Source organism: Chinchilla lanigera, unplaced genomic scaffold (genome assembly GCF_000276665.1).
Source record: "Chinchilla lanigera isolate Chin_1 unplaced genomic scaffold, ChiLan1.0 scaffold00009, whole genome shotgun sequence".
Classification (NCBI taxonomy): domain Eukaryota; kingdom Metazoa; phylum Chordata; class Mammalia; order Rodentia; family Chinchillidae; genus Chinchilla; species Chinchilla lanigera.
Window position 1 is genome coordinate 30,923,945 of NW_004955410.1, and position 27,011 is coordinate 30,950,955.

A 27,011-nucleotide genomic window follows, 5' to 3' on the forward strand; every position below is an offset into this window, starting at 1 on the left:
CCCAACACCAAGGTTTTAGGGACTGCAGCCGGGGTTGGTTGGCTGCAAGACAGAAACACTGGGGCAAAAAGACGTGGTTGAGGGAAGCTGCTGCCTTCCTCACAGCCAGGACACAGAGCACAGGGAGGGGCGCCGGTGAGAGACAGACCCTCTAAGGGCACACACCCGGCGACGGGCTCCATCTCCTAACAGCACCTTCAGTCATGAACTTCAGTGGATTTGTCTGCTGGTGAATGTAACACCTCCAGGGTCCAGTCTCCTCTGCAGGAGTCTTAATCTAGTCAAGGAGACAGTTAACCATCACACTGCCCATTTTGATGTGTGAATTGAGAAATTCAGAAAATAGATGAAGTTGTGTGTGTGTGTGTGTGTGTGTGTGTGGTGACACACTAATCTGCAGCCAACCCACAAAGTGCACATGAGGAATACATCTTTATTTTCACTTAAGACATGACAACAAAGTCAGCCCTCTATATCAGCAGGTTCTGCATCAACAGATTCAACTGACCTCAGATAGAAAATATTTGAAAGCAAAATTGTGTCTGTAGTAAAAAATCTACAGACATTTTTCTTGTCCTGGTCTCCTAAACAACATAATATAACAACTATTTATTATGCATTTGCATTATACTGGGTATTAAAAGTAACCTAAAGGTGAAAGTATACAGGAAGATGTGCCTAGGTTATATGCAAATACTGAGCCATTTTATGAGGGACTCCAGCATCCTTAAATCTTGGTGAGGGTGGGGGTCTCGGAAGCAATTCCTATGGATGCTAAAGGACCCATGATATGTATCTGTCAGCTTTGGATCTGTTATTCTGTGGTTACAACCTAGACATCTCAGTGCCTTCCATGACAGTATAGATTTATTCCTCAAATGTGAAGAATTTTGTTGGTATTTTCATAAGGATTACGTTAAATTTATAAACTGCTTTGGTAATATGGTCATTTTTTTTTAATATGGTCATTTCAATGATATTAATGCTGCCTATCAAGGCGTAGTGATGTCTGTCATTTTATAACATCTTCTTCAATTTCTTCAGAGTCTGTAGTTTTCATTATAGAAGGCTTTTGCCTTTTTTGATTAGGTTAATTCCTAGGTATTTTTTTTAAGCTAATGTGAATGGAAATTGTAGTCCTAATGTCTTTCTCAGTGAGTTTTTTATTAATGTACAAGAACACCAATGATTGTGTGATGATTTTATAGCCTGTCACTTTGCTGAATTTTGTTTACTGTTTTAAGAGTCTTCTGGTTAGTTTTGTTGTTGTTGTTGTTATTTTTAGGTTTTCTTCAAATAGAGGTAATTTGACTGCTTCTGTTCTTATTTGTATCTTTTTTATTGCTTTCTCTTGCCTAATTGCTCTGGTAATGTTTTGAGTGCTATACTGAACAGTAGTAAGAGTGGACACAATCCTGGGGCTGGGGATTTAGCTCAGCGGCAAAGCGACTCCCTGGCAAGCGCAAGGTCCTGAGTTCGGTTCCCGGTACCGGAGAAAAAAAAAAAAAAAAAAAAAAAAAGAATGGACACAATCCTAAAATTTATACGGAACCAGAAGAGATCCAGAATAACGAAACTGATTCTGAGCAAAAAAGAGCAAAACGGGAGGCATCCCAGTTCAGCCACCTGATTTTTGACAAAGGGGTCAAAAACGTACAAGGAGAAAAGACAGCCTCTATAGCATATAGTGCTGAGAAAGTTGTTTATCCACATGCAGAAGATTGAAAGTAGATTCATATCTCTCACTCTGTACAAAAGTCAAACCAAAAGACCTAAATATAAAAACAGCAGCTTTAAAACTGCTGGAAGGTAACGCAGGGGTAAGGTAACTTGAAGCCATGTGCACAGGCAAGGACTAGGTACACATATGAGTCACCTGAAGAACTTTGTGAAAACACACACCTCCAGCCTCAGAGGTTCAGGTCAGTTGGTCTGGAATGGAATGCGATTATCTATATCTTTTTAAAGGCTGGCAGATAACCTTTTTGGCAAGATTTTTCAGCATATTACTCAAGGCAAAAAATTGCAGCAACTTCCCGTTACCCTGATTAGTGGTCAATGACCTTTATTCTGATTAAGTAGCTTTCTACTTCAGGGATATGGTTTCTTGACATACTATGTTAATATCCTTAAGTTCTGAGTTTTGTGCCTAATGTTTTTGCTGATGGGCATGTAATACCTTATTTCATTCAAAGATGGAATCCTGAGACCTCTTTCCTTGTTTTCTAAACTTTGTAGGATCCTCTTAGAACATTAACACCTTCTGATATCTCCCAAGCCTCATTAGATCATGCTCAAAAATGGGTCCTTTGATTGTCTAGTCATTAAGAAATGGGGTCCTTAGAAGTACACTGTTGGTATTGTAGTTCAGAAACGACCAAAGCTAGCCACTTGAGGACTTTAACCCATTCTTGAAGACACACATTATAACTTTCTTCCAAGCCTAGGCAATTTCCATTCCTTTTGCCTAAACTACTTTCCAGACCCCTTCTCCCACCTTGGCTTTCTCCTTCTCCTTCTTCAAGTCTGAAAGGGGCATCTTTTGTTTAGGGAAATCAGGGAAGGCTCTGTGTATCTCCTCTACCCCAGCAGTTATTGCTCTGTTGATACTGTCTATTCATTTCTGTTAGCCCTAGCTTGACTGTAAATCTGAGAACAGAAACCAGTGCTAGCATCCAGCATAGGACTGGCCCATAATCAACACTTAGTAAATGTGTGCTAAATTAAATGTACTGTTTAAAAAAACGGTGCTTTATGTAACCCAGCCCCGTTTATTGAACCTAACGTTTCTGATTGCTAATCACCGGTATAGGTCCTGGAAGCTATCACTGAAATTTAGTGATAACTTTACACTAGAAAGATGCAATGACTTGGCAACATTAAGGGTTTTGCAGGTAACTCAAACTTTGCACGTTACTGTGAGGGTTGGAGGAACAAGATATTTTCCCATTTTTCAGTGGGGGAAGCAAACAACTTGAAAATTTTAGAAAATGGGGCATTTCTAAAAAATCATTTTATTATAATAATATAAGCCCAGGGAGTATCTGCACAAGTTGTTTATCTGTCAGGAAACCCATTTTAAAGAATAATGGAAGCAAAGCAGAAGTTGTATTTAAATCAACAGAAATAGTTCAGATTCTTGTGGCAGGGAAATTAGTCAATATCTGGCCTGCAACTCTAGAACAGGCATAGGTAAGCTTTCCTTTGTAAATAAAGTTTTATTGGAACACAGCCATCCTGCTTGTTTAAGTAGATACTATGAGCATTTTCATACTACAACAGCAGAGTTGAGCATTCTCAACAGAAGGGTGCCCAGATGGCCTGCAAATCTTAAAGTACAGTTCGCTCTCTCTATCTGCAGACTCAACCAACTTGAGATCAAAAATACTTGAAAAAAGATTTCATCTGCACTGAACAATACACCCCCTAAGTAATACAGTACAACAATTATTTTTATAACATTTTCATTGTATTCTGTATTATAAGTAATCTAGAGATGGTTTAAAACGTATAGAAGGATGATCAGAGGTTATATGCAAATATTATATCATTTTACCTAAAGGATTTGAGCCTGCAGATCTCAGTACTGGGGGTGGGGGGCCCTAAAACCATTCCCCTGCCACACAGAGGGACGGCTGCATTTAGTATTGTCGTATTTACAGTAGCTGATCCTCAGGCTCGCAAATGAGTAAGACTGTTTACACTGACTCAGGATTAGGTAGGGAGCTCTGTAGTGTGTTGAGCACAGTGCCGACACATAGGCAACCCGGACGTGTTGGCTGGGACTGGTATTATAGTGGTCAAGACTGGTAAGCAGACACCAAGTAAAGCTCCAGCCCTGCTACAGAAAGCAAGAACACAGGTATCCTTGGCATTTAGAATCTTTTAGGAAAAGACCAATTACAGAAAAAAGACTACGTGTTGGTGAAAGTTGGTGCTTGCTCTAAAGAGGTCCACTCCTTTGGGATTGTTTCTATCACTTTCGTTTCTCTCCCTGAAAAGTATGGAGGACCAAGCTCCATTTGTGGTTAGTTAGTATTTCATCCAAGATCTTCCCCCAAGAGATGTGGCAGAGTTTTAAGAAATCTTGGGTGTGTGGTTTGCTTTCCTTTGAACAATATTCTAAAGGCAAATAGAAAGGTTCATTTCATCTGCTTGTAGTGCACAGGTTTCTTTGCTCATAAGCATGAATCACCAGTCCCTCCACTGTGGGAAAGGAACGTGAATTAACAATAAGGGAATGAGTGGGTTTTTGAGAATACCATGGAGACAAAATGTTGATTACTGTCTCTTTCTCCTTGCAGGAATGTAAACTCCATAAGGGGAGACATTTTTATCTATTACAGTCAGATTCCCTGATGCTATTTTCAGTGCCTGGGACATAGTAAATAACACTGTCAATAATAAGCTTTTCTAAATTCAATACTATTTTAAATCAATTTATGTTTGAATTAATCGCAACATATTTATCTCATACAATGGTCATATGTGTGAGGAAGAGACAAATAATGTCTGGCTGTATTTATTCCAGACACATTTATTCCATATACATTATAGATAATTTACCAAACACCTATAGTAATCATGAGCTCCTAAGGGTCCATGGCCTTAAGATTGAAAGTTACAGGCCAACCCACCCGAGGAACTGGGGTATAAAGACATTCTGCAGTTAGCCTAGGGTCTTACCCTAATTAATATCTAACAAAGAACAAAGCCAAAGCCTGGTGTCTTCTGAATCCCATCCCAGTGCTATTTCAGTGGTCAATGATGAGATATCTCCATAGACTTCCTAAAGGTTATCTCTTAGCAACCTGATGCAAGCTCCAGAATAGACCTGAATCTGAGTAAAGGCCTTGTCATAACCTTATCCTACCTTTGATGGAAGGCAGGAGGGCAGTTAGGACATAGGCACAGGACCAGCTTCCCAGTGTGTAGCCTGTGCAGCCTCGCAGACTGTGCTTGATTTAATGTCCTGCTGTCACCTACTTGCTTTTAATTTTCAAAAAAGGAGCATTTTGCACCAGGCCCTGCAAAGTGTATAACCGGTACTATGTGGGCAAGACGATTTCAGACTAACTTCATTTTATTTCTAGTTTGCTAGAATCCTACAGTAGGCAGAGTAGGTAAGAGACACAACCTTCATTGTGCTCCTTAGATATGATGGACCAACAGCTCCAAGGCGAGGGCTCACAGTAAGCCCAGGGGCAAGAGAGAAGGAGGCCCTCACTCTGAGGGTTCCAAGAAAGGTTCACTTGAGATTGAGTGCCTTTAAGTTTTGTGCCTCGGCCTAGTCCTGCCTATAGTGAACCCACAGACACCTACAGACCTGCAGTCCACCTGCTGCTCTCCTACTTTGGCTCTCTGTGTGTGCCTCCTCCGTGGGCAATGGATTTTCATCAGCCCTATCAGGTGGTATGCAGAAACCTGCCCTAGGGACATGTTCTTAGTTTTGTTTTTTGAAAATGTTCTTTATTTGTTCAGTCTGTGTTGAAGGAGAATTCTATTTCCCCTCTCTGTGAGATTTGACATGGTTGGCTGGTGCCTGTTGTACTGCGTAAATGAAATCTGATATAAGGCTGAATTGTCAATAGCATGAAACATTTTATAGGCAGAGCAAAAGCACAGATGGCGTTGTGGTCACATCCATTGTGTCCCACTGTAACAGCGGTGTGTAGCAGGTGGAAAGAAGTTGAAAAGGCCTGGTTCTCATCCTCATTTCCCGGAGGACCTCAGGCACCACTTCTCCGCCTCAGTTGTTTCACCTATGAAATAGGGCTCATAAGGCTACTCTGTCTCACATGCTTTTCGAGGGAGATCAGTGAATGAATGTGTCACAATGTGTTTTGTAAATCATAAAATGCTAGCTAGTATTTGACATTGTTCAGCTTTTAGAGGGAAATTGTTCTGCAGTATGGGTCCATTCTCAGTTGCCCCCTGCCACCTGCCAGGGTTAGACATGTATTGCACAAAGTCACACTGTATGAGTTAGGTTTTACTGAGGAAAAGAAAGACCTGGCAAAGTCAGGGTCAGCTGGGTTAGAGAAGAGAGGAGGGCCTGCTGAGGCTGATGCACCCTGTGGGGTAGGTTTGTGTTCCAGGGAGGGGCATAGCCCCATTCCAGCCCCACCTGTCACTCTCCTTTTCTCATAGGGCAAGTGTGACTGTAGTTTTGTTAGGCAGGAGATAGCGAAAGTACTTCGGCACTAGTAAACCTGTGCGTGGATGACAGGTGTCTACAGGAATTGTATGGGAACAAAGCTTCCAGCACCTGGGAACTTTAGGACCCACCCTTTGTGCCATGAGAAGGGGAGGCTGAACACATCCTTCCAACCTCACGTTAGGAGTCCTGCCTCCATAGTTCTCTGACCTGATAAGCTCGGTGAGCAGCTAGATTCATTTCAGACAGTCCTTGTACATCAGGAGAACCATTACATCTGAGAAACAGAGACCATCACTAATCACAATGTGAAAAGCTAACTAGGCCGTGCCATAGTTTCTTGATGCTTGATTTAGATTTGATAAAGATACAGGACTTACTCAGACTAAATCCAAATCCATCCATTAATGAACTATTATAAGAGGATTCTGCTTTTAAAGTTTCACTAGGTTCCTTTGGGTTAAAACGCAAGCATAGTCAATTCCTCTCAAAAGCTTCGTACCTGATTTTCCATAATTGATGTTGAAATGTTTTGCATCCTTGCTCATTCTTTTCTATCCATCCTTTTCTTCTCAGCATGGTGTTTTCTACTCCATGATAGCTTCAAGTCTCTGTCTTATACAAGTGCCTCAGTAGGTGCAGAATCCAGTAGTGGGGACAGGATAAGGAGAAACCGCAGGAGATAAATAATTATAGTATAAATTTTGCACAAAATATTCTAAGAGATTAGTAACAACACAATTTTATCGAGGACAAGATTGTGATTTGAATTGTATTATTAAAGATAGGCTATTTTGGAGCAAAGGAAAAGAAAGAAGGACAAGCTAGGTAGAGAAGTGAGACTTCAGAGCAGACAGAATAGGTGAAGTGTTTAGACAATGTGGCACAGAGTAGATGCTCGATAAACATTAGTAGTACTAGTACTTCTTATATAGTCAAGGAATTTCAAACATCTGATATAGGTAAAATATACGAGAGAAAGGTATGGAAATGAAACTGAAAATGTGGCTTGAGATAATTGCACATGTGAAGGACCTTGGGTAGCATGTTGCAGGAGTTAGTGTTTTATTTGCATTTCATTTTAGCCAAATAATCTATAATTATCAATATCTCAGTGAGCATGGGCTTGGTTAGGTTGCAATAATAAATAATCCTCAAATGTCAGGGTTTTAAAGCATAAAAACAGTTATTTCTAATCCATGTTCCATGCGTGTCACAAGATGTATATGATCTTTGTGCAGTATTTTCCTCTTTTTATGGCCCAGTCCCAAAGCGACACCCAACACTAGTTCATTTCATTAAACAAAACAGGTCACAAGGCCACACTTAGCTTTAAACAATCCAGGGAAGAAATGGTGGCAACACGACTCTGTGCATTTGTCAAAACTCGTGAAACTGTATGCTTAAAATGAGTGAATTTTATTGGCTCTAAATTGTACACTCATGAGTTTGACTTTTAAAAAATCAAAGTGCATTTTTAAGCAGCTATGTTTTAAAATTGACTGAAATCCATAATTTAAATAGCCACTTAACGTATCATTTGATTATTAAAAATTAATTTTCTGGATCCTCAGAGAGAAGGTATAGCCTGTGATGTGTTGCTAGAATGTTTTCCTTCCGGGACAAGGGGGATCCTGATGTATTTCATTTACCTAGTTCCATGGTGTTAATTCTCCCTCCATGACTGATTCCAAGCCACCAATGTGATGTCCTTGAGTTGAGCTAGGAAGAGGAGCACACATTAGAAGCCAATCCAACACCACCTGGAAGTGTTCCATGGCTGGCATTATCCTAAGCTGCAAGGTCATGAATGTTCTCATGATCTTCCAAGATTGTGCAAGTCCCCATTTGCTGGTAATGTGAGAGTAGTGCCATATAAACTCGCACAAAATGCTCTAGGAGGACTAGGGCCCTAGCTTATTGGCAGAGCACTTGCCTCCATGCTCAAGGCCCTGGTTCAGTTCCCAGCATCAGAAAAAACAGCTCTAGGAGCACAGTGATGAAGCAATTAATATTATCAGGTAAATTTAAATGTGTTCATTTTTATTATTGATTTAATAATGATATAAACATTACATACCAGATACCACTGCTTTGAAAAGTAACCCAATAGAATCCATAAATTTAAAAGTGGACAGGGCCTTAGATATTAGCTAAACACTTCACAACTGGGGAGATCTAGCCAGGTAAGAGACACGCCCACAGGAGTCACCCAGACATGCCCAGCAGTCACCCACCCTCGGGCAGCAGGACTGGGACCAGAACCCAGGTCTCCAGACTTCCTGCTTCATTTCTGTGTGTGGCTTTCCCCATCACAACAAGAACAGTGGGGTTCCAGGTTTTTGACTGTGTACTGTTGTTCCCAGCCCTCTTTCAGATATCCATCTTACAAGCATTATTTTTCTAAGGTCAAAACATTCAGCATGGCTGGGCATGATGGCACATGCCTGTAACCCTGGCACTTAAGAGGCTGAAGCAGGAGGATTGTCATGAGTTTGAGGTCAGCCTGGACTACATAGATGAGTTCAAGGCCAGCCTGAGCTACATATGGAGACTCTGTCTCAAAACGAAATAAAACACTCAGTTCAGCCAGGCCTGCTGTAAGGAAGTATCTGGCAGAGGCTGGGGGAAGGGGTAGGGAAAGGTACTATTTGATAGCTACTGGCCGCAAACAATGCATTGTGCCCTGGAGACAAAGAGGATAACCTGACACCATCTGAGGACTGTGATTTACCCTCAGCCCACTTTTCCAGAGGCTCCTCAGCCGGCAGTCTTTCCCTGCCCCCATAACACACCCCACATTAAGAAGAACAGCTGCAGCCATTGATCAGAGCACATCCACTGAGCGCTGTCACATCTCAATCAAATTTGGGGGGCTGAGAAAGGTCCTTGGGAGGAGTTTGTTCCTCAGGTCTGAGGGTAGAGTCAAGCCCCAATAATAATAATAACAACAACAACAACAGTAATAATAATTTTATCATGTAATCATTGTTGGGACCTAACCCACCTATGTCCCCAAACATATTTGTGTGACTCTGGTCACTCAATTTTAAAGACTTTTTCTTCTCTCTTCTTTTCTTCCTCAATCTGATAAATTCTTGTTCTTCCTTCAAGGCCCATCTCAGTGTCACTCCTTTGAAGATTCTTTCCAACCTTGACCTTAGAGAACCTCCCCCTGGCTTCTCTGAGTTTATTGCTTCTTCTATCTTGTTCCCAGAACACTTTGAACCTACCTTTCCTGCTCCCAAAGCACAGAGTATTTTGTGAATATTTGTTCAGATGTCTGTCTTCTCCACCAGGGCAAACATTTGCTCCTTGCAGTCAAGGCCCGTACGTTAGTCATTTTTAGTTCCCTGTATCCGCCTTACTGCCTGACCTGGTGCGTGGGACTGCAGAAGGGAGAGACAGAAAGAGACACAGAGTCACAGAGAGACAAAGACCGAGAGCCCTGGAGATTAACAGCAAAGTCTCTAGGAAAAGTGGAGCTTCCCCTGAGCCTGCTAGCACCCCCACTTATCAAATGACTGTACCGACCCCCACGTTATACTCTCAAGTTTACTGTGCATTGCCACAGACGTCACCAAGGCCTATTTGCTGAAAATGAGGTTTGCTGCCCCCTCCCTCCTGCCATTCTAATTTCCAGATGTGCAGCATGGCCCAGAAATCTTCACTGCCACGAGCCTTCTGTCTTCTGGGTGATGTTCTGACCCAGGTGATCTGCAGAAGACTTTTGAGAGGCATTGGTCCTGGCCAGAAGGCTCCAGGAATGCAGCAGTTCAGAGGATAGCGGGGTGCAGACTAGAGCCCCACGCTGCTCCCCATGTGGGCTGTAGAGGGAGCTCTGCAGCCTGCCTGCTTCTCCAAAAGCACAGAGCTGGAAGGTGCTTCTGGCATCACCTTTCATCTCCCTCCACTCCCACCCTTAAACCCTCTCACCTCACCCCGGGCCCAGTCACAGAGGCACGCTGGGAGGACTCTCTTCCAGGGTATCTGACAGACAGACCTCTGTTGCTCCACCACTTGGTTATTCTGGGTGGTGGAATAACCATCCGAGTCTTGGCACTAGCCATGACCTGAGCTCCAAATGCAGCACAGCAGTCCTGGACATGGAAACTTCCAGCAAATGTGATGACAGCAGCCAGGGCCACTTTCATAGCAGATCCTTGCTGACCACAGGCTCTCGAGGCTATCTACCTTGTGTTGGCCTCAGCAGTAACACTGCCAGGTCCTTGTATCAGCCACACGCACCAAGGCTGCCATGGGCACAATGCAGTAGCCTGTGTGCCCCCGGCTGAGGAGTAATCTCCTAGGAAAGGACCTGTTCCTGCCTTGTCACCCACCCTGCATCTTCTCCACAGCCCCAGCCGTGATGGCTCTCAGAACTAAACTCCAGCACCCACCTGACAAGAGCTGAGAAGCTGCTGTCATATTCACTCATATAACAAAGTATGTTTGTTTCCCAGAAGAGGATCATTTTCTATTCCTACTCATTCTCTTACTATAATTATGCCCACATGGGGTCTAATTGATTTTAATTTCACCCTGAGGTCGCTCCAGGTTACAACGCTGAGCCTCCAGCGTTGGAGAACTCTCTCCCTTTATTTAGCATTAAATGAGTATCCGGAGGGAAACACAGGAAGTAATTAGAAGGAGAAGCCCGGTGTTGGAAGGGGTAGGTTGTGAAGCACTCAGACTTCCCAAGGAGCTTAGTTCTAATTCCGAAGTAGGATGGGGAGCTGGCCGCCTAGAACAAGATGCACTGGCTGGCACTGAGAAATCCTGCAGCTGCCCCGACCCAGCCTGTGGCTCAGTGCGGGAATAATCTCAATGCTCGCTTGCCCACGACTCCACAGCTTCTGTTTATGCACTAGCACATCTTTTTGAAGTCTTAGACATTACTTTATGGGGTTTTCTTTTGGTTTTTGTTTTGTTTTTTTCTGGTACTGGGAATTGAACTCATGACTTCGCGCTTGCCGGGCAGGTGCTGTGCCGCTGAGCTAAATCCCCAGCCTAGACATTACTTTACTTGAAGTTTGTGCGTAAATGGCAATAATATTACAATTTCAATTGCACATTCTTTTTCTATAACAATGTTCATGTTTGTCCTATTTTTCAGAGTCTATGTCCCCCTTATATGTTGCAAAAAGAGGTGATAATATTTTGTCATTTCTGCTTCATTTCCAACTGTTCCCCTAGAATGCGGATTTGATGGGATGTTTGCACAGGCTATGACTGGGGGCATGTCTTATGTAACTGAAGCATAGGTCTTTACTTTCAGATAGTAAAAATTCTAGAACCAGTGGGATATGCTGATGTTATTCAAATCTCTAAACTGTGAGGCAAATTATACAGCTAGATAATTGGTTTCCTAAAGGTATAGCCTAGTAGCAATGTAACAAGCTTGTACATGCACACACACACATGTACATACATACATAGATCACAAATAAATGCTGCAGAATTCTGGTGCTCACTGCCCCTCTCTGTCCCTCTGTAGCTATTATATATTATTTATAACTATCTGGTTATCCAAGCACCATTCTGACTTCTTATTTCTGAAGGGCATCTGTAGTCCTAGCCCAACAGTTAGTGCTTGTTGTATATTTGAGATGGAAAGCAGTCCCAACTAAACCTTCATTTTGGAAGGAGGAAGCAAAGGCCCCAAAACACCTGATTACTTGGCCAAGATCATAGCCATGAGGACAAGTGCACGTGTTATAAGCAGGAGACTTTTCAATCAAATCAAAGCATTTAGCAAATGCCCCCATCAAACTTCTCAGTATCCCACACCCCTTGCTGTGTGAAAGACTATGCTTTTAGTATGGCAAACATGCTGAAAGAGATAAGACATTTGGCTACGGCTTTTCCCCTTCTCATCTGTAAAGCTCTTTTTGTATTGATCCATTTGTGTGACCAAGTATCAGAATTCAGGAACGGACAGATGTAATGCCCAGGTGAAATTCAACCAGTTAAGAAGACTGTTGCCTTGAACTTGACAGTGAGTCTTTCACAAAGTCTCTCTGCTTTTGCATTAAGTTACACTAAACTGGGAGGAAGCTGTTCCTGGTTCCCTTTCATGTAGTTTCAGGTTTGCTCGGGAATCCTTGGTGTTCTGTCCCATAGTGGTGCTCCTTGCCAGGAACATGCAGGGTCAGGATTCAGCCTTCCCCTTCCAGCAGCTCCGAAAGGCTGAGTTGTGTGCACCTCTGAGTCTCCTCTTGATGTCATTCCCCACCTTTTGTTTTCTATGTCATTTGGAATTTGTCTTTTTCTCCCGAAGGAGGTGCAGTCCCAAGGAAACCAGGGCAAGGCCATGCCGACTCATCCTTTGAAACTTCCCCAGCTCACCACCCCCCAGGTTTATGAGGCGAGACCCCCTTAATCCACAGACAGAGGCCTCAATCACCACAGCGCACCATCCGCACCAGTGTACAGCGGGGAAAACAAAGAATCCCTTTCTGAGGTCAATCAGCAATTCCAGGAGTCAACTGAGCCCCACAGCACAGCCCACTCTGCTGGGACAGCCGTGTGCACTCGGGCCAGGGAGGACGTCAGCATTCAGGTGGTAGGGCTCATGTGTCCTCTCCTCCCCTCCCTGCTAGTTATCCAGCAAACCCACTAGTGGGAGAAGCTTCTACAAAATTGTGCACCCTACCACTAGAAACCTTGCAGCCAGTTACACCATAGGGAGAAGAGACAGAGGAGGACAGGAAAGAGACAGAGCAGAGGGGAAGCCACCAACACAACAGAATACCATCAGCAAGTCACATGTCCTCCTGCCTCCTCCCCCTGTCACCAAGCCAAGCCAGGAGCAGCTAGCTGCCCCCTTCCCAAGCCAGCAGCCACAGTCTCAGTGTGACTGTTAGTGTTCTACTGAAGCACATTTAGCTAAGCAGCACACTCACAAGGGAACTACCCGAGTATCTTCAAAAAAATAATGCCTGGCTTCCACATGCCAACCTTCTGTTTTCATTGATTTGAGGTGCTAAGTAGACAACTGGAGTTGGAAAGCTCCCTGGGTGATTTAGTGGTTTGGGAACCACTCTATTATCGGCCAGGAAATTCCTAGGGCCCATACCAACTGCCCTCAGAGGAGATCCCAGCAACAAGCTCCACTTCCTAGGGGAAGACTGCATTACCTTTGGGCCAAATTCAAATCTACCTAATATTTATTGAACACCTACTACATGCTATGCCCTGTGCTTCTGCCTTCCTGTGTATTATCTAGCCTAACTCAGCAAAGCATTCTTGGAGTACCATTCCATAGACAAAGCAGTGTCTTGTGATTTAAGAGCTATCTGATCCTAATGTTATACGACTTCCAGTTTTCAAGATTCTCTTCTGACAAAGGGTGTTTCACAACTGAGAGATGAATGGTTTTGAAAAACAAGTATTTGCTAGGGGAGTATACGAGGTGGCAGAGGCCTGAGGGTGTCATCCTATCCTAGTTGGACTAAAACAATGTACAAGGGCTAATCACAAGTACCACGTGTGTTTAAATTTTTAAAAAATCATTACAGTAAAAGATGCACTGCTATTAATCCCCCTCAAAACACTCTCCCTCACTTTGAACACACTTAGCCCAACATTCTTTCTACTTTCTGAAGCAGTTCTACTTTCTGGAATCCATTCTTCCTACTTTCTGGAATCCATTCTCCTCTCTCTACAAGGTATAATAAAAAAATACAGTCAATGCTGCTGCCGAGTGCCATTCAAAGGAAAAGCGGTTCATAAAAACATTGTGGTGTATCTTCACCCACCTTAATCACTGAGTCTAGCACAGTACTGTGACAGGTAAATGGTTTTGAATTGATTAAGAACATTGAGGAAGCCATGCCAGCACAATGAAAGACACTCACGAAAAGCACTACCAGAACTGCTTCAGAAAGCAGCAAGAACAATGGGCTAAGTATTTTTGAGAGAGAACAGTGTGTGGCAATGTGTCTTTTACTGTAATAAAATTTTAAAATTTTAAACATTCACAGTATCTTTAATCATACCTCATATACAAACTTGAGGTGCTCAATAAATAGGAGCTGATTTTTTTTATGCAGAGTGCAAAAGTCATGTAAAGACTTGGGCTCATGAGCCAATCCAACCTTATTCTCGAAAGCTACCTCTGTTCTTTATTAGCTGTGAGACTTAGCCAATTATTTATCCTCTTGAGCCTCTCTTTCCCTTTCTCCAGTATCTACTCCACAGCTTTGTATTAAGGATAAAATGAGATAATGCCATTCAAGTGCAAAGCACAGTATCGTAGTCACTGTGACTTTTTTTTCTGATGCTGATGATCAAATCCAGGGCCTGGCATATGCAATGTAACTGCTGTACCACTGAGCTACATGCAAGTCCGTACTATGATCTTTTACCATCATCATCATCATCATCACCTTGGTTACTTTTCTTGTTGCTGAGACAAAATACCTGACACCCAAAGATAAAGGAGGAAAGGCTTATTTAGCTCACAGTTTGTAGAGGTTTCAGTCCGCAATAGGCTGGCTCCATAGCAGGATAGAATCAGAGCAGAAACAGTTCATGGTGGGCAGAAGATAAAGGTAAAGAAAGATAAAGGAACAAGGGACCACCACAGCTCTTTCCATGCCTTATATTTTATCCAGGCTGCTTAGGGTGGGTAGAACTCACACCCTTAATCCTAGTACTCTAGTCCTACCATTGCACTGTGAATCAATTCCAGCATCACACAGTCGAGATCCAGCCACCTCTGAAAAAGCCTCACCTATGACCACATGAAGCTTTGGGGGAACATCTAAACACAAATAATAACAATCATTATCATTAGCATTATAGCACAGGGATTAAGGATAAATGTTGAAAATGTTGTAAGTTTCTGGGCCTTGTGAACAAAGGACACATCTGTGCTTTGCCTATAATCCCTCGGGCTCTCCCACATTGCTCTCCCACATCTTAGATTTTGCCTACTTAGTCCCAGTAATTCCATCAATAATGATAGTTCTTTTCAATATACAGTAAAGAGAAATTGCTGTGCTCTGGCTTTGACCCCGAGCAGCTACGCTAACAACTGTTACCCAAGCAGTGCATCTCCTGTGGGCAGCACTGGAAATATCAACTCTGAGGAGAACTTCTCCAAATAGTCAAGTTTGTAAGATGCTTTTTTCTCTTCCTTTGTATATCCAGGTCTATGGGTAATAATCTCAAGCTCAAGAGAGACAGCCTGTATTTCCAAATGTCACAATTTGGTTCTTTTTGCTCTCATTGCTGTTCAAGGTCAATAATGACCTTAACTTCAGAACTTTTTGTTAGGTCATTGATACTTCTTAGATCCCAAAGCCTTTCCAGGCTAACTTCTTTGGATGGGGTCACTCTATGATCCCGGAGGGAAGCAAATGGCTGCTGGCAGCAGGGACAGAGCCCTTCATGGCCATGTAGACACCATGAAGCAAAGGGAACCCTGGGTTAAGATTCTGCAAGCCTTGTCCCAGGGCACCATTTTCCTACTTCTTGGGGACCTTGGACAAACTACTCCATTTCTCTGGCCCTCAGTTTATTTATCTCTAAAAGGAGCAAGTTGGCTAGGTGGCTGCTTACCAGAAATTATAATTGATCTTATCCTCTGGTGTTGTTCCATCTCATCGCAATGATTTAGTCTGCTTTGTGCTGTTGAAGAGACGATTATAATATGACTCTGTTCTCATGTAGGGTAACTCCGATCACATGCCTCCTTCTCTATTCCTGGCCAAAGTAATACATTTTGGGGAAAATACATTTCTTAAGTAGCCTATTACAAATATATTTCTTAAGAATCAACCCTTAGTTAACTTGTTTGTTCTTTTACTCATCCAGAAATATTTATGGGATGCTACACAGCCAGGCAGCATGCTACAGTCAGGGATACAGTGATGTACAAAACAGACACAGCCATATAGCCCTTAGGGGCAAATGGAGGCAAAAGAAAAGCAACTGCATACATCCTAGCTTGTGCCGGGATGCAAGGGAGAAGTTCCTGGAGAAAGTGAAGGAGACCCAGGGGGGAGAGGAGGGGTGACCAGCAGGGTGAACAAATAAGGAGGATGATGTCAGATAAGAGAGAATGCATTTCAGAGAGTTCTAAATTTACAGCTGTGGCCTCAGCTCACTGGGGTTGCATACATATACATATATAAATTGAAGACTTAAGCTATAAACTGAGCAGAAGAGCTGGTTCATTTGGGAGCAGTAAAGGTTTATATTCTCTGGGAAATGCCATGTGTAGAGATTAGCCAAAGACCAAGAAACAGGCCTAGACAAAGACTTTTGTGCAGAAACACAGCAATGACGAACAGCAAAGGCCTGCACATGTTGTTTTTCCCAAGTTATAAATACTTCTTCTGGTGTATGGGCCAACTTAAGAGAAAAGCGACTGGGTCTTATTTGACTTTGGTTGATCAGAGCCTAGGTGAGAGCTTAAAACTTAGGAGTTGTTCACTTAGTATTAGTTGACTGTTTAATTGATTTGTTGGTTGGGACAGAAGGAAGGGAGGGAGGGAGGGAGGAAAGGCTGGATATATGGTTGGATTGTTGGCCGGCTGGCTGGCTGGCTGGATGGATGGATGGATGGATGGATAGATAGTTGGGAGAAGAGATGTAAAATGTCTAGACCTGTATCTAATAGATACACATAAGTGGTAAATATACTTCTCTTGCCCTACAGCATAAAAATACCTAATTTTTGTAAATACTGAAACAATTGTGTCTATAAACTTCCACTCATTTAAGCAATTTTAATAAAACTATGTGCAGAACAGTGTTTCTTTGAGGAAAAAAAATACCTATTGTTTCACCTGTGTTTCATTTGCACAAAAAAAAACAAAATAAGAGTGCATTCTGCATAAAACTTGCCACCATGTGTAACATAGCTGAGTACTAACCCCTTAAGAAAAACAAATAATTAATGATTTGGCATAAACTGTAATAAATAGTTCTGGTTTCACTTTGGGAGTAAAAGAGACCCTACAGATCATTACAAAAGCCTGTTTTGAATACTATTTTTTAATAACAAATCACCTCAAATTTGATGAAAAATATCCCCCCCGTATTAGGGTGACAGATACCATATATATATATTGAGACAGGTCTCCTATATAGCCCAGGCTCGCCTTGATCTCATGGAGATCCTGCTGCCTCAGCCTCCCAAGTTCTGGGATTACAGGTGTATGCCCACCAAGCCCAGCCAGCTGACAGGTTCTACTGGCTCAGAAATTAGGACAAGCTACCCTGGGGAAGGCGTGCCTTTGCTCAGCTCTTGGGAACCCTAACTTGGAACGCTCAAAGGCAGAGGGGCACTTGACAACTAGAGTCCAGAATCCTCATCAGAAGGCTCTTGCATTCAATATGTGGTGCCCAGCTAAGCTGAGCTGCACACTGAACTCAGCTGGGCTAACGGGTGTCTAGCCGAGGCCTCCCCACATGGCTTGAGCTTCCCCCAAACATAGTAGCCCTGGGGTAGCTGAAATTCTAGCATAACAGTGCATGCTTCAAGTGTAAGGCTTCCAATAGATGAAGGAGATCTTCATTGCTTTTTATGATCAGTTTTTATCACCCCATCAACTTCTGGAGGTTACAAGTCTATCCAGGTTTCTGAAGCGAAGCCATAAACTGCACCTCTTGATAGAAAATGTGTCAAAGAGTTCTATAGTCATTCTTAAAACCCTACATGACTAGTTCTTAGAATCCGAACCTAAGAATCCCAACAGAGGGCAACCTCCTCTCAAGTAACCTCATCACTCTTAGGGCAGTATTTTCATTGACATATGTCGTTTGCTTTTTGTGAGGAATTGGGTCTCCACTTCCTGTCATGCCTGGAGTGTGCTAGCAACATGAAGGCAAGAAAACTCTACCCTCCCTTCCTAAATGCAGTGCTCAGCTTGGGTCATCCCAGTTTTGGGAGGGGAACCCTCAGGATTGGTGGAACCAGTGGCAGGAAGCCTTTTTAACAATGGCAACAGCATTGTGCTAGGAAGCCAGGGCAAAGCGTGGAGCACAAAGGAACAGCCTGCAGCCAGGCGCACGCGCATGCCCAACGCACTGACCCGCACCAAGATCCCACCCACCCCACCAGCACTCCTTCTAAGGATTTTGGCCGCTGGACTCAGTCCTTTTGCCAGGGTGTGATAGTTTTCCAGAAAAACTCAGGGTCAGGGGAATGGAGCAGTTTCCTGTGGGTTCAGGTTTTTAAAGATATGTCGTTTGGGCTGAAGGACTCCTGTGAGATGCTCTTTCTCAGCCCTATCAGGGGGCATTAGAAAAGGTGGTGGGATGCCAAGACCTTGAGGTCGGGGGTCAGAAACTGGGGCTTCACACTCACTGGCAACAGGGAGCTGATGAGGTCACAATGTGGAACACCAGATTTATATGACCCCCTGGGCTCTGTTCAGCATGATGTAGCAGCTCAGAAGAACCAGAGGTGCATCCAGGTTCTGTGAGTGTGTACGCATGGGCTCGGGTGACGGAGATGGTGCATCCCACCTGCCCCGCCGGGGACTCATGTACCTGAAGTGACGGGAATGCTGTGCTTGCTTTCACTACTGTCACCTCGTCCGCTGGTCCCAAATGAGCCACCCTGTATGAGATAAAGAATGGTAACGACCGCCTTTATTCCCTGCAGTCATCCAGGGCCAACTGGCAGAACCAGTACCAGTCTTCTAAGCTGTGCCTTGTTCGGGATAGTGCAGCACTATTAGCTACGTTCAGTGATAAGCACTCATTCACCATTATCTTAGAAACTGTTTGTGTTATCTGTTTTACTCAAAACAGCAATCCTGAAGTATCAAGTTTACCAAACAGTTGTACTGCTAAAGATTAAATTGGCTTTGTATAGGTACAGATAAGTCTAGAGAATGGTAGCAGTTCTAAACAGTAATATAAATAGCAATTCTCCAGGAAAAATATATAAATATATGTCTTTATGTATATAAAATATATAAAATATAATAAAATATATTAAATATATTAAAATATAATATATAATATATTGACATTATATGTATAAAGATATATATCTATCTATAATTATATATATATCTATATCTATATCTATATCTATATCTATATCTGTATCTATATCTATATCTGTATCTTTTTGAGACAGGGTCTCCTATATAGCCCAGGCTGGCCTTAAACTCATGGCAACATGGCAATCCTGCTGTCTCCGCCTCCCAAGTGCTGGGATTACAGGTGTGTGTGTGTGTGTGTGTGTAGAGGGGGGCGATGGAATTTTTCCAGTCTTACTTAATCATATATTAGCTGAGGGTAACTGGGTATTTTAAGGCACGCAAATTTGAAGCTTGAGTGGATGGCATACATCAGCACAAAATACAGTGTCCTGTGAGTGATCTAAGAAGCATTTGGGCCAGGCATGGTGTAATCCTTGCACTCAGGAGACTGAAGCAGGAGGATTGCCACAAGCTGCAGCTAGCCTGGACTGCATAGTGAGCTCAAGGCCAAACTTGATCTACATAGCAAGACCCTGTCTAAAAAAGCCAAAAAAAAAAAAAAAAAAATCATTTGGAAATAGGGAGAGTTGAAACCATCCTGTGAGACTCTGTGTGACATCTTGGAAAGTGCTACTCGTGATATGCCTAGAATGGTTGGTGACTCTTGAAAGTAGCTATGGTTTGTGCTTAGAAATGTGCCGTCTACTCCAAACTCGCCCAAGAAAGCGTGTGATAGTGTGATAGGAGTAAGGACTGTTCTTCGTCCAGCGTGAGTTACATGTGCACAGTAGGAGGCTGGCTGAGGGTGTGGAGCCCTCTAAGTGTTCCCCGGCTGCTCTGCTGCTGTGAGTCACCTTCTCCAAGAGTGTGAGGGGCCCCTTCCTGAGCCCAGGACCTAAGCCGCCGGCCACCCTGACCTCCCACAACCCATAAGCTGGTCCTCACCCTCATTCTGTTTGTTTTTCTAAATTTGTATCTTAAAACACATCCTTCTTGCCTTTCTCCTGAAAGCATCGAAATATTTCAGGACACACTCTGCTGTTTTGAGCATTTATGCATCTTTACTTCAATGACTTGTTCATTCCACCAAATCTTCTGAAGAATTGCCACTAATGATTAAAATACTTCCAGATCTTCTTACCTCTCTAGTGATTTCAATCAAATTAAAATGACTGCAGGTTTCGGAATTGTGCCAGGTCAGAATGGAACTTTTTACATTACATGAAGTAAATAGTCTTAAACTCAACACCTTCCCTAGACTGAGCCTCACTTTGAAAGCATCGCCTGTGTAATCCTGAAAGCTTATTGACTACATTACATATGCATATACACATGTGAAATGGTGCCAGGCAGGGTCTGACCACATCCAACTGAAAACTTAAATTTCACCTTTAATCTTCTGATGTAGCTACTGTTATTATCCACTTTCACATTTGAGAAAGTGAGGTACAAAGAGGTCGAATAACTTGACACAATGTTACCCAGCTGGAAAGAAGTTTTGAAGTTGGCATTTCAACCTAGTCAACCTAGCTCCAGAGTCTTCACGGTTAACAAAATATTCCTAGCAAGTAATACCTTTCCTTGTTTTTAGAGTTCAGTTGCCATTTCTGTTACTATGCATTTGACAAGCACACAGAATTTTCATCTGAAACAGTGTTAACCTTCTTACCTTATTCTTCAGATCGTTGAAAATCTTTTGCTATGGATAAAAATGTTAAAATAGAATTTTAAGACTGAAGTAAAAAAAATATTGTGCTTTAAAACTTTTGAGATATTTAAAATGCTTTCATCCCGAATCATTACTGAAATACTATAGAAACTAAAATCCTCATACCTATATTATACATATTTAGATGTAAATTTCTGGCTCTGGGTTAGTTTATTTGTAGAGAGTCTATTGTTATAGGAACATGATAATACTCATTCTTTATTCTTTTTTTCCTGACTCTTACTAATAATACTGTATATGATTAAAGCATCATGGTACAGTATTTTTATTTTAAAACATTTAGTCCAGATGGGCATAGTGGTGCACTCCTGTAATCCCAGCACTCCAGAGGCTGAGGCAGGAGGATCACTGCAAGTTCGAGGCCAGCCTAGGCTACAAAGTGAGCTCAATGCCAACCTGAACTGCGTAGCAAGACCCTATCTCAAAAAGACCAAAAAAAAAAAAAAAAAAAAAAATTTAGTCCTTTTGGCTCAAGGTGAACATATATTCAGGGATTTAATCTAAATGGTGTTTTTGTGTACAATAGTGACAATTTATGCTTTTTGGTGAGATTTTTAATTTCTATCAGTACAGGCCATAAAATAGCATGTTTTAGGCCTCAGAGAGAGTAAATCCTTCCCTAATACCTGCCAGATTGGAGTTTTCATATCCTAAAATGCTACATCATCATTTGTTTTGCATATCTCAGAGTTTCTGTTCAAAAAATAATCCAGCTATGAGATTCAGACCCAACACTTAGATGTATCCAGTTTCTAGCGGTCTTTGCAGTGTACCTCATTTTTCTCCTAAGGTAAAAACTGAGCTCCTTGTACAAATGTAAAACAAGACCAAGGAAACCTTGGAAGCCCTAGGAGCTCTTTGGGCTTGGGACCTGGCTTTTTGACCTGGATCTGCACCTAACTGACTGAAAACCGGGGAAAGTCCTAGGAGAGGAGTTCTTGTTTCTCTCTGGCAAATTTTGCTTTTCTCCCTCATTCCTATTATAAAAGTATTATAATCAAAGGAGTTTCAAAAGATAAAGAAATACAGACACTGATATATTCCCTAGTAGTGATTTCCTATGCATTTGGGATTTTCTATATATATCTGTAAGCACAAAAATTTTGTATCCTGCTCTTTTCCCAGAGCACATTATAGCCAACAACACTCTTCATAAACATCGTTTTGATTGTTGCATGACTGTCACACTTGCTTAGCTATTTCATACTGCTGGGACGTGCACAATATATTTCATGTTTAAATTAAAAATAATGATGCGATGAAGACTTCTGTATTTAGGATCATTTCCTTAGAATAGAGTCTTAGAAATTGAATTACTGCGTCTTAAAGTATATTAGTATTTTGAAACTCTTGATACACATGGCCAAATGAGTTTTTAAGATGATTTTAACAAATGTACTTTGTCTGGTAACTTCCTGCCTGTGTTCTACATGCTTTTCCATCTTTCTCTGCCCCTCTCCCGCTTTGTGTGTCCTGTAGAACCGGTGCAGTCTGGGTCAGCATGGGTACCGGTCAGGCCTGTTGTTACTTGGGGGAACATGGTGGCTCTTCGGGCTCAGGACCTGGCTTTTTTACCTGAATCTGCACCTAACTGACTGTGAAAACCAGGGAAAGTCCTAGGAGATTGGGCTGAAGCAGACATCTGCATTTATTGAGAAACATTTGTTGAGTGTTTTCTACGGTTCTTGGTATAAAAGAGCTTAAAATCCAGGACCCTTTCTCAGGATATTACACCCTCTGGGGGACATAAATATGGAGGCAGAACCACATGAAGCTTGAGTGTGAGTTCTGGAAGCAGCTGGTTCTGTGTTCAAGTGCTAGTTCTTATGGCATCAGCTTAAGTAGTGAGAGCTCTCTTGAGCTCCATTTCCTCTTATATAAAATGGGATAGTAACTGCTGAACCGCAGCTGTGCAGATTAAATGGTTAATGTGCCTGGCACAACCTGTACTCAGTAATTGTTAGGAGTTTTGTTTTTCTGTTGTGTTCTAATACATGTTGTGTTTTGTGTAGCAGGACATGTGTGTGCAGAGACACAGCTTCACAAAAGAGCAATAGGCCCTGAATCCTGAGCATTGGGAAAATGTGGAGAAGTAGGAAGAGGCACAGCCTGTGTGGGAGATCGAGTCACAGGCCACATCTAATGTGCTTTCCTGCTCTGGAAGCATATCGTGAGCACTGCAAAAGCATAATGGACTCCCCAGCCAGCATGTGTTTTGATGATAAGGTTGATGACTCCCCACACCTACCAGAAGGATATGCAAAATTGTATTGTTCCCATGATGAGGTTTTGTGGGGGAAAGAGGGGTGCAGTCTCTCCAGCAGATCCAAACATGGCTTAACCAAGATGGGAGGGACACAGAGCCTAGGGTTCCATGATGCTTGGGAGATGGAGCTGATTAAGAGTTCAAGCTATGGGGCTGGGGATTTAGCTCAGTGGCACAGGGCCTGCCTGGAAAGCATGAGGTTGTGAGTTTGATTTCCAGTATGGGGAGGTGGGGAGAGCTCAAGCTAGCTGGGACTTACACAGTTTGAACTTTCTACCAGCACCAGAGGAGAGACCATGCTGGCCCTCCCACTGACTTGAAAGTTCTGGCCAAATACCACAGATGGAAACAGGCTCTGTTCTATGAGGTAAAGTTTTATGGTGAGCACAGAAAATCCCAATGGATTTCTTCCACTCATGAGAGGGAAAACAGTCTCTGGATTACTCTCCTCACCCCTTTTCCCTTCTAAGTCTGCTCGGGAGGATGCACCATCCTGCTCTTCCATCCTCCCTCCTCTACCCCTGCTCTGTCTCCCCCACTGGCTCCCAGGAGCACCCTCAGTCAGGTTCCCTTAATCTAATTTGCGCTATGAGGAGAAGTTTGCATACAAGTAGCAGAGGCGTGACCAAAGGAATGTCCACATGTGGACATAACAAGAAAGCAGCCACTTAGCCTGCACTTCCCTACTGTTGTCAAGGTGATCCTTCATTTTCATGTAGCCAAATCGCATTGCTTTTTCTCAGTCTCTGTCAAACCCAACCTGTCAACCACATTAGCACAGCTGGTCCTCTTTCCATTTGTCTTCTGGGATATTAGACTCTCCCACTTTCTCTCTCTCTCTTTGGCTATTTCCTTCCCTAGGTCCTGGCCTTTTAATAGTTGACTCAGTCCTGTGACTTCTGCTGCTCTCCACCAGCATATACTCTCTTCCATCAGCCAGAGAAGATTCTCAGGAGCAGATCTCCAGCACTTCCTCTCCCTGGTGCCCCAGGTTTGCATGTCCGACTGTCTGCTCAGTGTTAATATATCTGAACCAGAGTGCCTGGCTTTCCCCTCACCAGGCCCTTCCCTCAGGCCCTTTTGATCTTCTTCAATAGAAACATCATATCGTTGCTTAGCTGCAGACCTGCACTGTGATCCTAGGCTTCTCCTGTTCTTGTGTACTTCGTACCCAATCTTCCAACATAGGAATCCTAGAGAGTCTGCCTCCAAATGACATCCAGACCCTGAGCACTTCTGACCCCTCCACAGCTCCTCCCTGATCCCAGGCCACTGTCTTCTTTCTTGGAGCTGCTGTAGTTGCCTTTAACTGCTTTCCCTCCTCCCACTCCATCTTTTGTTGTCCCCACCATGGCAGGCAGTGCAGACTTCTTTAAAGCTTAGATCATGCCACAACTCTGTTCAGAGCCCTACACTGGCTGGCTGCTCACATCACTCTGACTTGTAGTGGAAACCTTCCCACTCTCCCAGAAGCTCCCGGTTCCCTCACTCACTGCTAGTACAAGCACTCTTGCCATTATGCTCTTTGCTATTTCTTGATGGTCCTATCTCACAGCCTTTGCATTTGCTGCAGCCTTTGCCCAGAGTGCTTTTCTTGCAGATATCAGCATTGCTGGCCCATGGCCTCCTGCCAGTGTTTGCCCAGAGGTCACCTGCTGAATCAGTGACACCTTTTCTGACCTCCCTGATTTAAACTGCAGCTCCCCTCCCTCATCACTCCTTGTGTTCCTGCTTTGTGTTTCTGCATAGCGCATATTGTTCTCTAAAATGACATATAATATGTGTATTAGTTTTGCTTATCATCTTCCCTCTAAGAGGACAGAAATTTCTCTCACTTGTTCATTGCTCTATGACACTGGCCTACCACAGTGCCTGATAAAGAATAGACGCTCAGATGCTCCTTAAATAGTTGACACAAGAGGGAAGGGAGGGAGAGAAAATAGAAGGAAAGAAGGGAGGAAAGAAGGAAGGAAGGAAGGAAGGAAGGAAGGAAGGAAGGAAGGAAGGAAGGAAGGAAAGGTGATATCTAAGTATAATTTTATCACATGTAAAATGAAATAAGGTCAAATTGTGGCCAAACTGTCTTTCCCTGGAATAGCCACACTTTACATTAGCATGACTCTCTCTCTTCCCAGAGCAGGCAGTGCAGCCGAAGGCGCAGCATCATCACATGTACTCTAACATCCCATCTGAGAAGGGACAAGGGGGCTGCTGATTTAGCATGAGGCTGGGTTTCCCAACACACACATGCGAAGTCAATGGTAAAGTTTGAAAATCCCAGTCACCACTCACTCAAGAACCCAACCCAGAAATAAACATCATTTTATTTGGAATGCCCAGGCATCCATAGTTCAGAATATGCAGTTCTTAAATCTCCCCAGGATCTTTCTTGGGCAGAGTCAGCTGCACAGCTGTGAATGGCATTAAGGGCTATTTTGTATGGCAGATTGTTCACTGTACAAAGCACAGTAGAGGGTTTGAGATATTTTTAGTTGTGAAATTTCTAAATAGGCATCTCTGTCATTTACAACCTGGGATGGTTCATGTGTAGAAAATACTTGGTTAATTTGATCTTCTGTCTTTAGAGAAAAGTACACCTCACACCAGCTGCTGACCAGACAGAGTGGTAGACAGTAATTGAGGCTCTGTTTGGTGGATTCTGTCATGAACCTCTACATTGTCATGCTGTAGGGTGACAAGAAAATTCAATCTGGCAAACAGATTTCTCAGGCTCAACCAAGTGAGTTACAATGGAAGGACCAAGCACTAGAGAAATACACCTGGGTTCTGTTATGAAATTAGCCGTCATAAATGAGACACTGAGCATCTTAGCTTTTGTAATAATCCCATAGATAATCATTTGGGGCACTTACTTCTTTGGGCAGAAGTGAAGAAGCAGGTGACAAGAATGAAAATATAAAATAAAGGAGGTGAATATGGTACATAAAAAGAGAATGGCATAAGGAAGAGGGAAACAACAGCTGGGATCTTGATTAATAGCTGCTTCTTTAAATTTTACATGGTTTATTTGAATCTTAGTTTTGTGAAAATTCACCCAAAGTGTTGTAAAGCACTTTTAAGGATTTGACAAGTGTTTTGTTCTATTAGAGATAACTCTGCCATACTCTTAAGTTCAGCGTCTAAGAAATTTAACTAAGATTTTTTTTTAAAAGCTCCCATTTAAGGAAAATGTATTGCTACACTCTGATATAAAACTCCTTGTTGTTTACACAACAGCTGCATATCATAACAAAACAACAAAAAAGCAAACACTAACCACTACATGTTTAAATGTGTGAGACGCCTAATGCACACTTATCATTTTGTCTGGGATGTGGAGTATGTTTCTACATCAAATCAGTCTGTGAGAAATAACAGCCAAATTTGTTGACGTCCTTTTCCGTAGAACAGCTACAGAAATTATATGACCAAGAAGGCAATTCTAAGTTGTATTATCAGTCAACTCTGGAAGCATCAGATTATGTATCTGCTTCTATATACAGGGCACATGGGTCCATTTTAGAGAACATGGCCCTTCAATTTTGGGTGAATGATGACTGTTGAATGAAGTGAAGCAAGTTCTAGGAGGGGTGACAAGACTGTTCCTTGATGCTTTTGTATCCCTCATATTGAGGGTGGCTGTCTGTCCCTGGAAAACAATCTGGGCAGAAGCAGGGCATGTTGTGCCATCTGAGACAAAGGCCTCTCCATGTCTGACCAGAACACAGCAGGTCTGGAGGTCAGCAGGAGTGTCAGGTGTGAGCTGGGACTGCCACTGCCACACCATGCTGATGGGCTTGAGCAAAACCAGGATTACACAGCTTTCACCAGCACAGTGGTGGGGAGGATGGCAGCCCCTCCCCGCACTTTCTCCTTTCTCCGAGTTTGTAGTTTAGTCATACGTCTTTG

At 42.8% G+C, this 27,011-nt stretch overlaps 1 protein-coding gene and 1 long non-coding RNA gene across 3 annotated transcripts in view; one reads left to right on the plus strand and one right to left on the minus strand.

Annotated features, from left to right (window-relative positions):
- Positions 1-15,839, minus strand: part of LOC102013263 — a 28,920-nt gene extending 13,081 nt beyond the window's left edge. Inside the window, exons 1-3 of the long non-coding RNA XR_259888.1 lie at positions 15,725-15,839; positions 9,391-9,546; positions 6,660-7,879 (exon numbers count right to left, since the gene is read on the minus strand). This is a non-coding gene — a long non-coding RNA (uncharacterized LOC102013263). The remainder of the gene's footprint in view (positions 1-6,659; positions 7,880-9,390; positions 9,547-15,724) is intronic.
- Chn2 (chimerin 2) overlaps positions 1-27,011 on the plus strand; it is a 276,818-nt gene that overhangs the window by 211,975 nt on the left and 37,832 nt on the right. Inside the window, exon 1 of one of the 2 annotated variants that reach the window (XM_005377475.2) lies at positions 18,547-18,753. The exons of the other annotated variant lie outside the window; for it this stretch is intronic. Coding sequence (XP_005377532.1) covers positions 18,751-18,753 — 3 coding nt within the window. The 5' untranslated portion in view covers positions 18,547-18,750. Of the gene's footprint in view, positions 1-18,546; positions 18,754-27,011 lie in introns of those variants that run through there. 2 annotated transcript variants of the gene reach the window in all.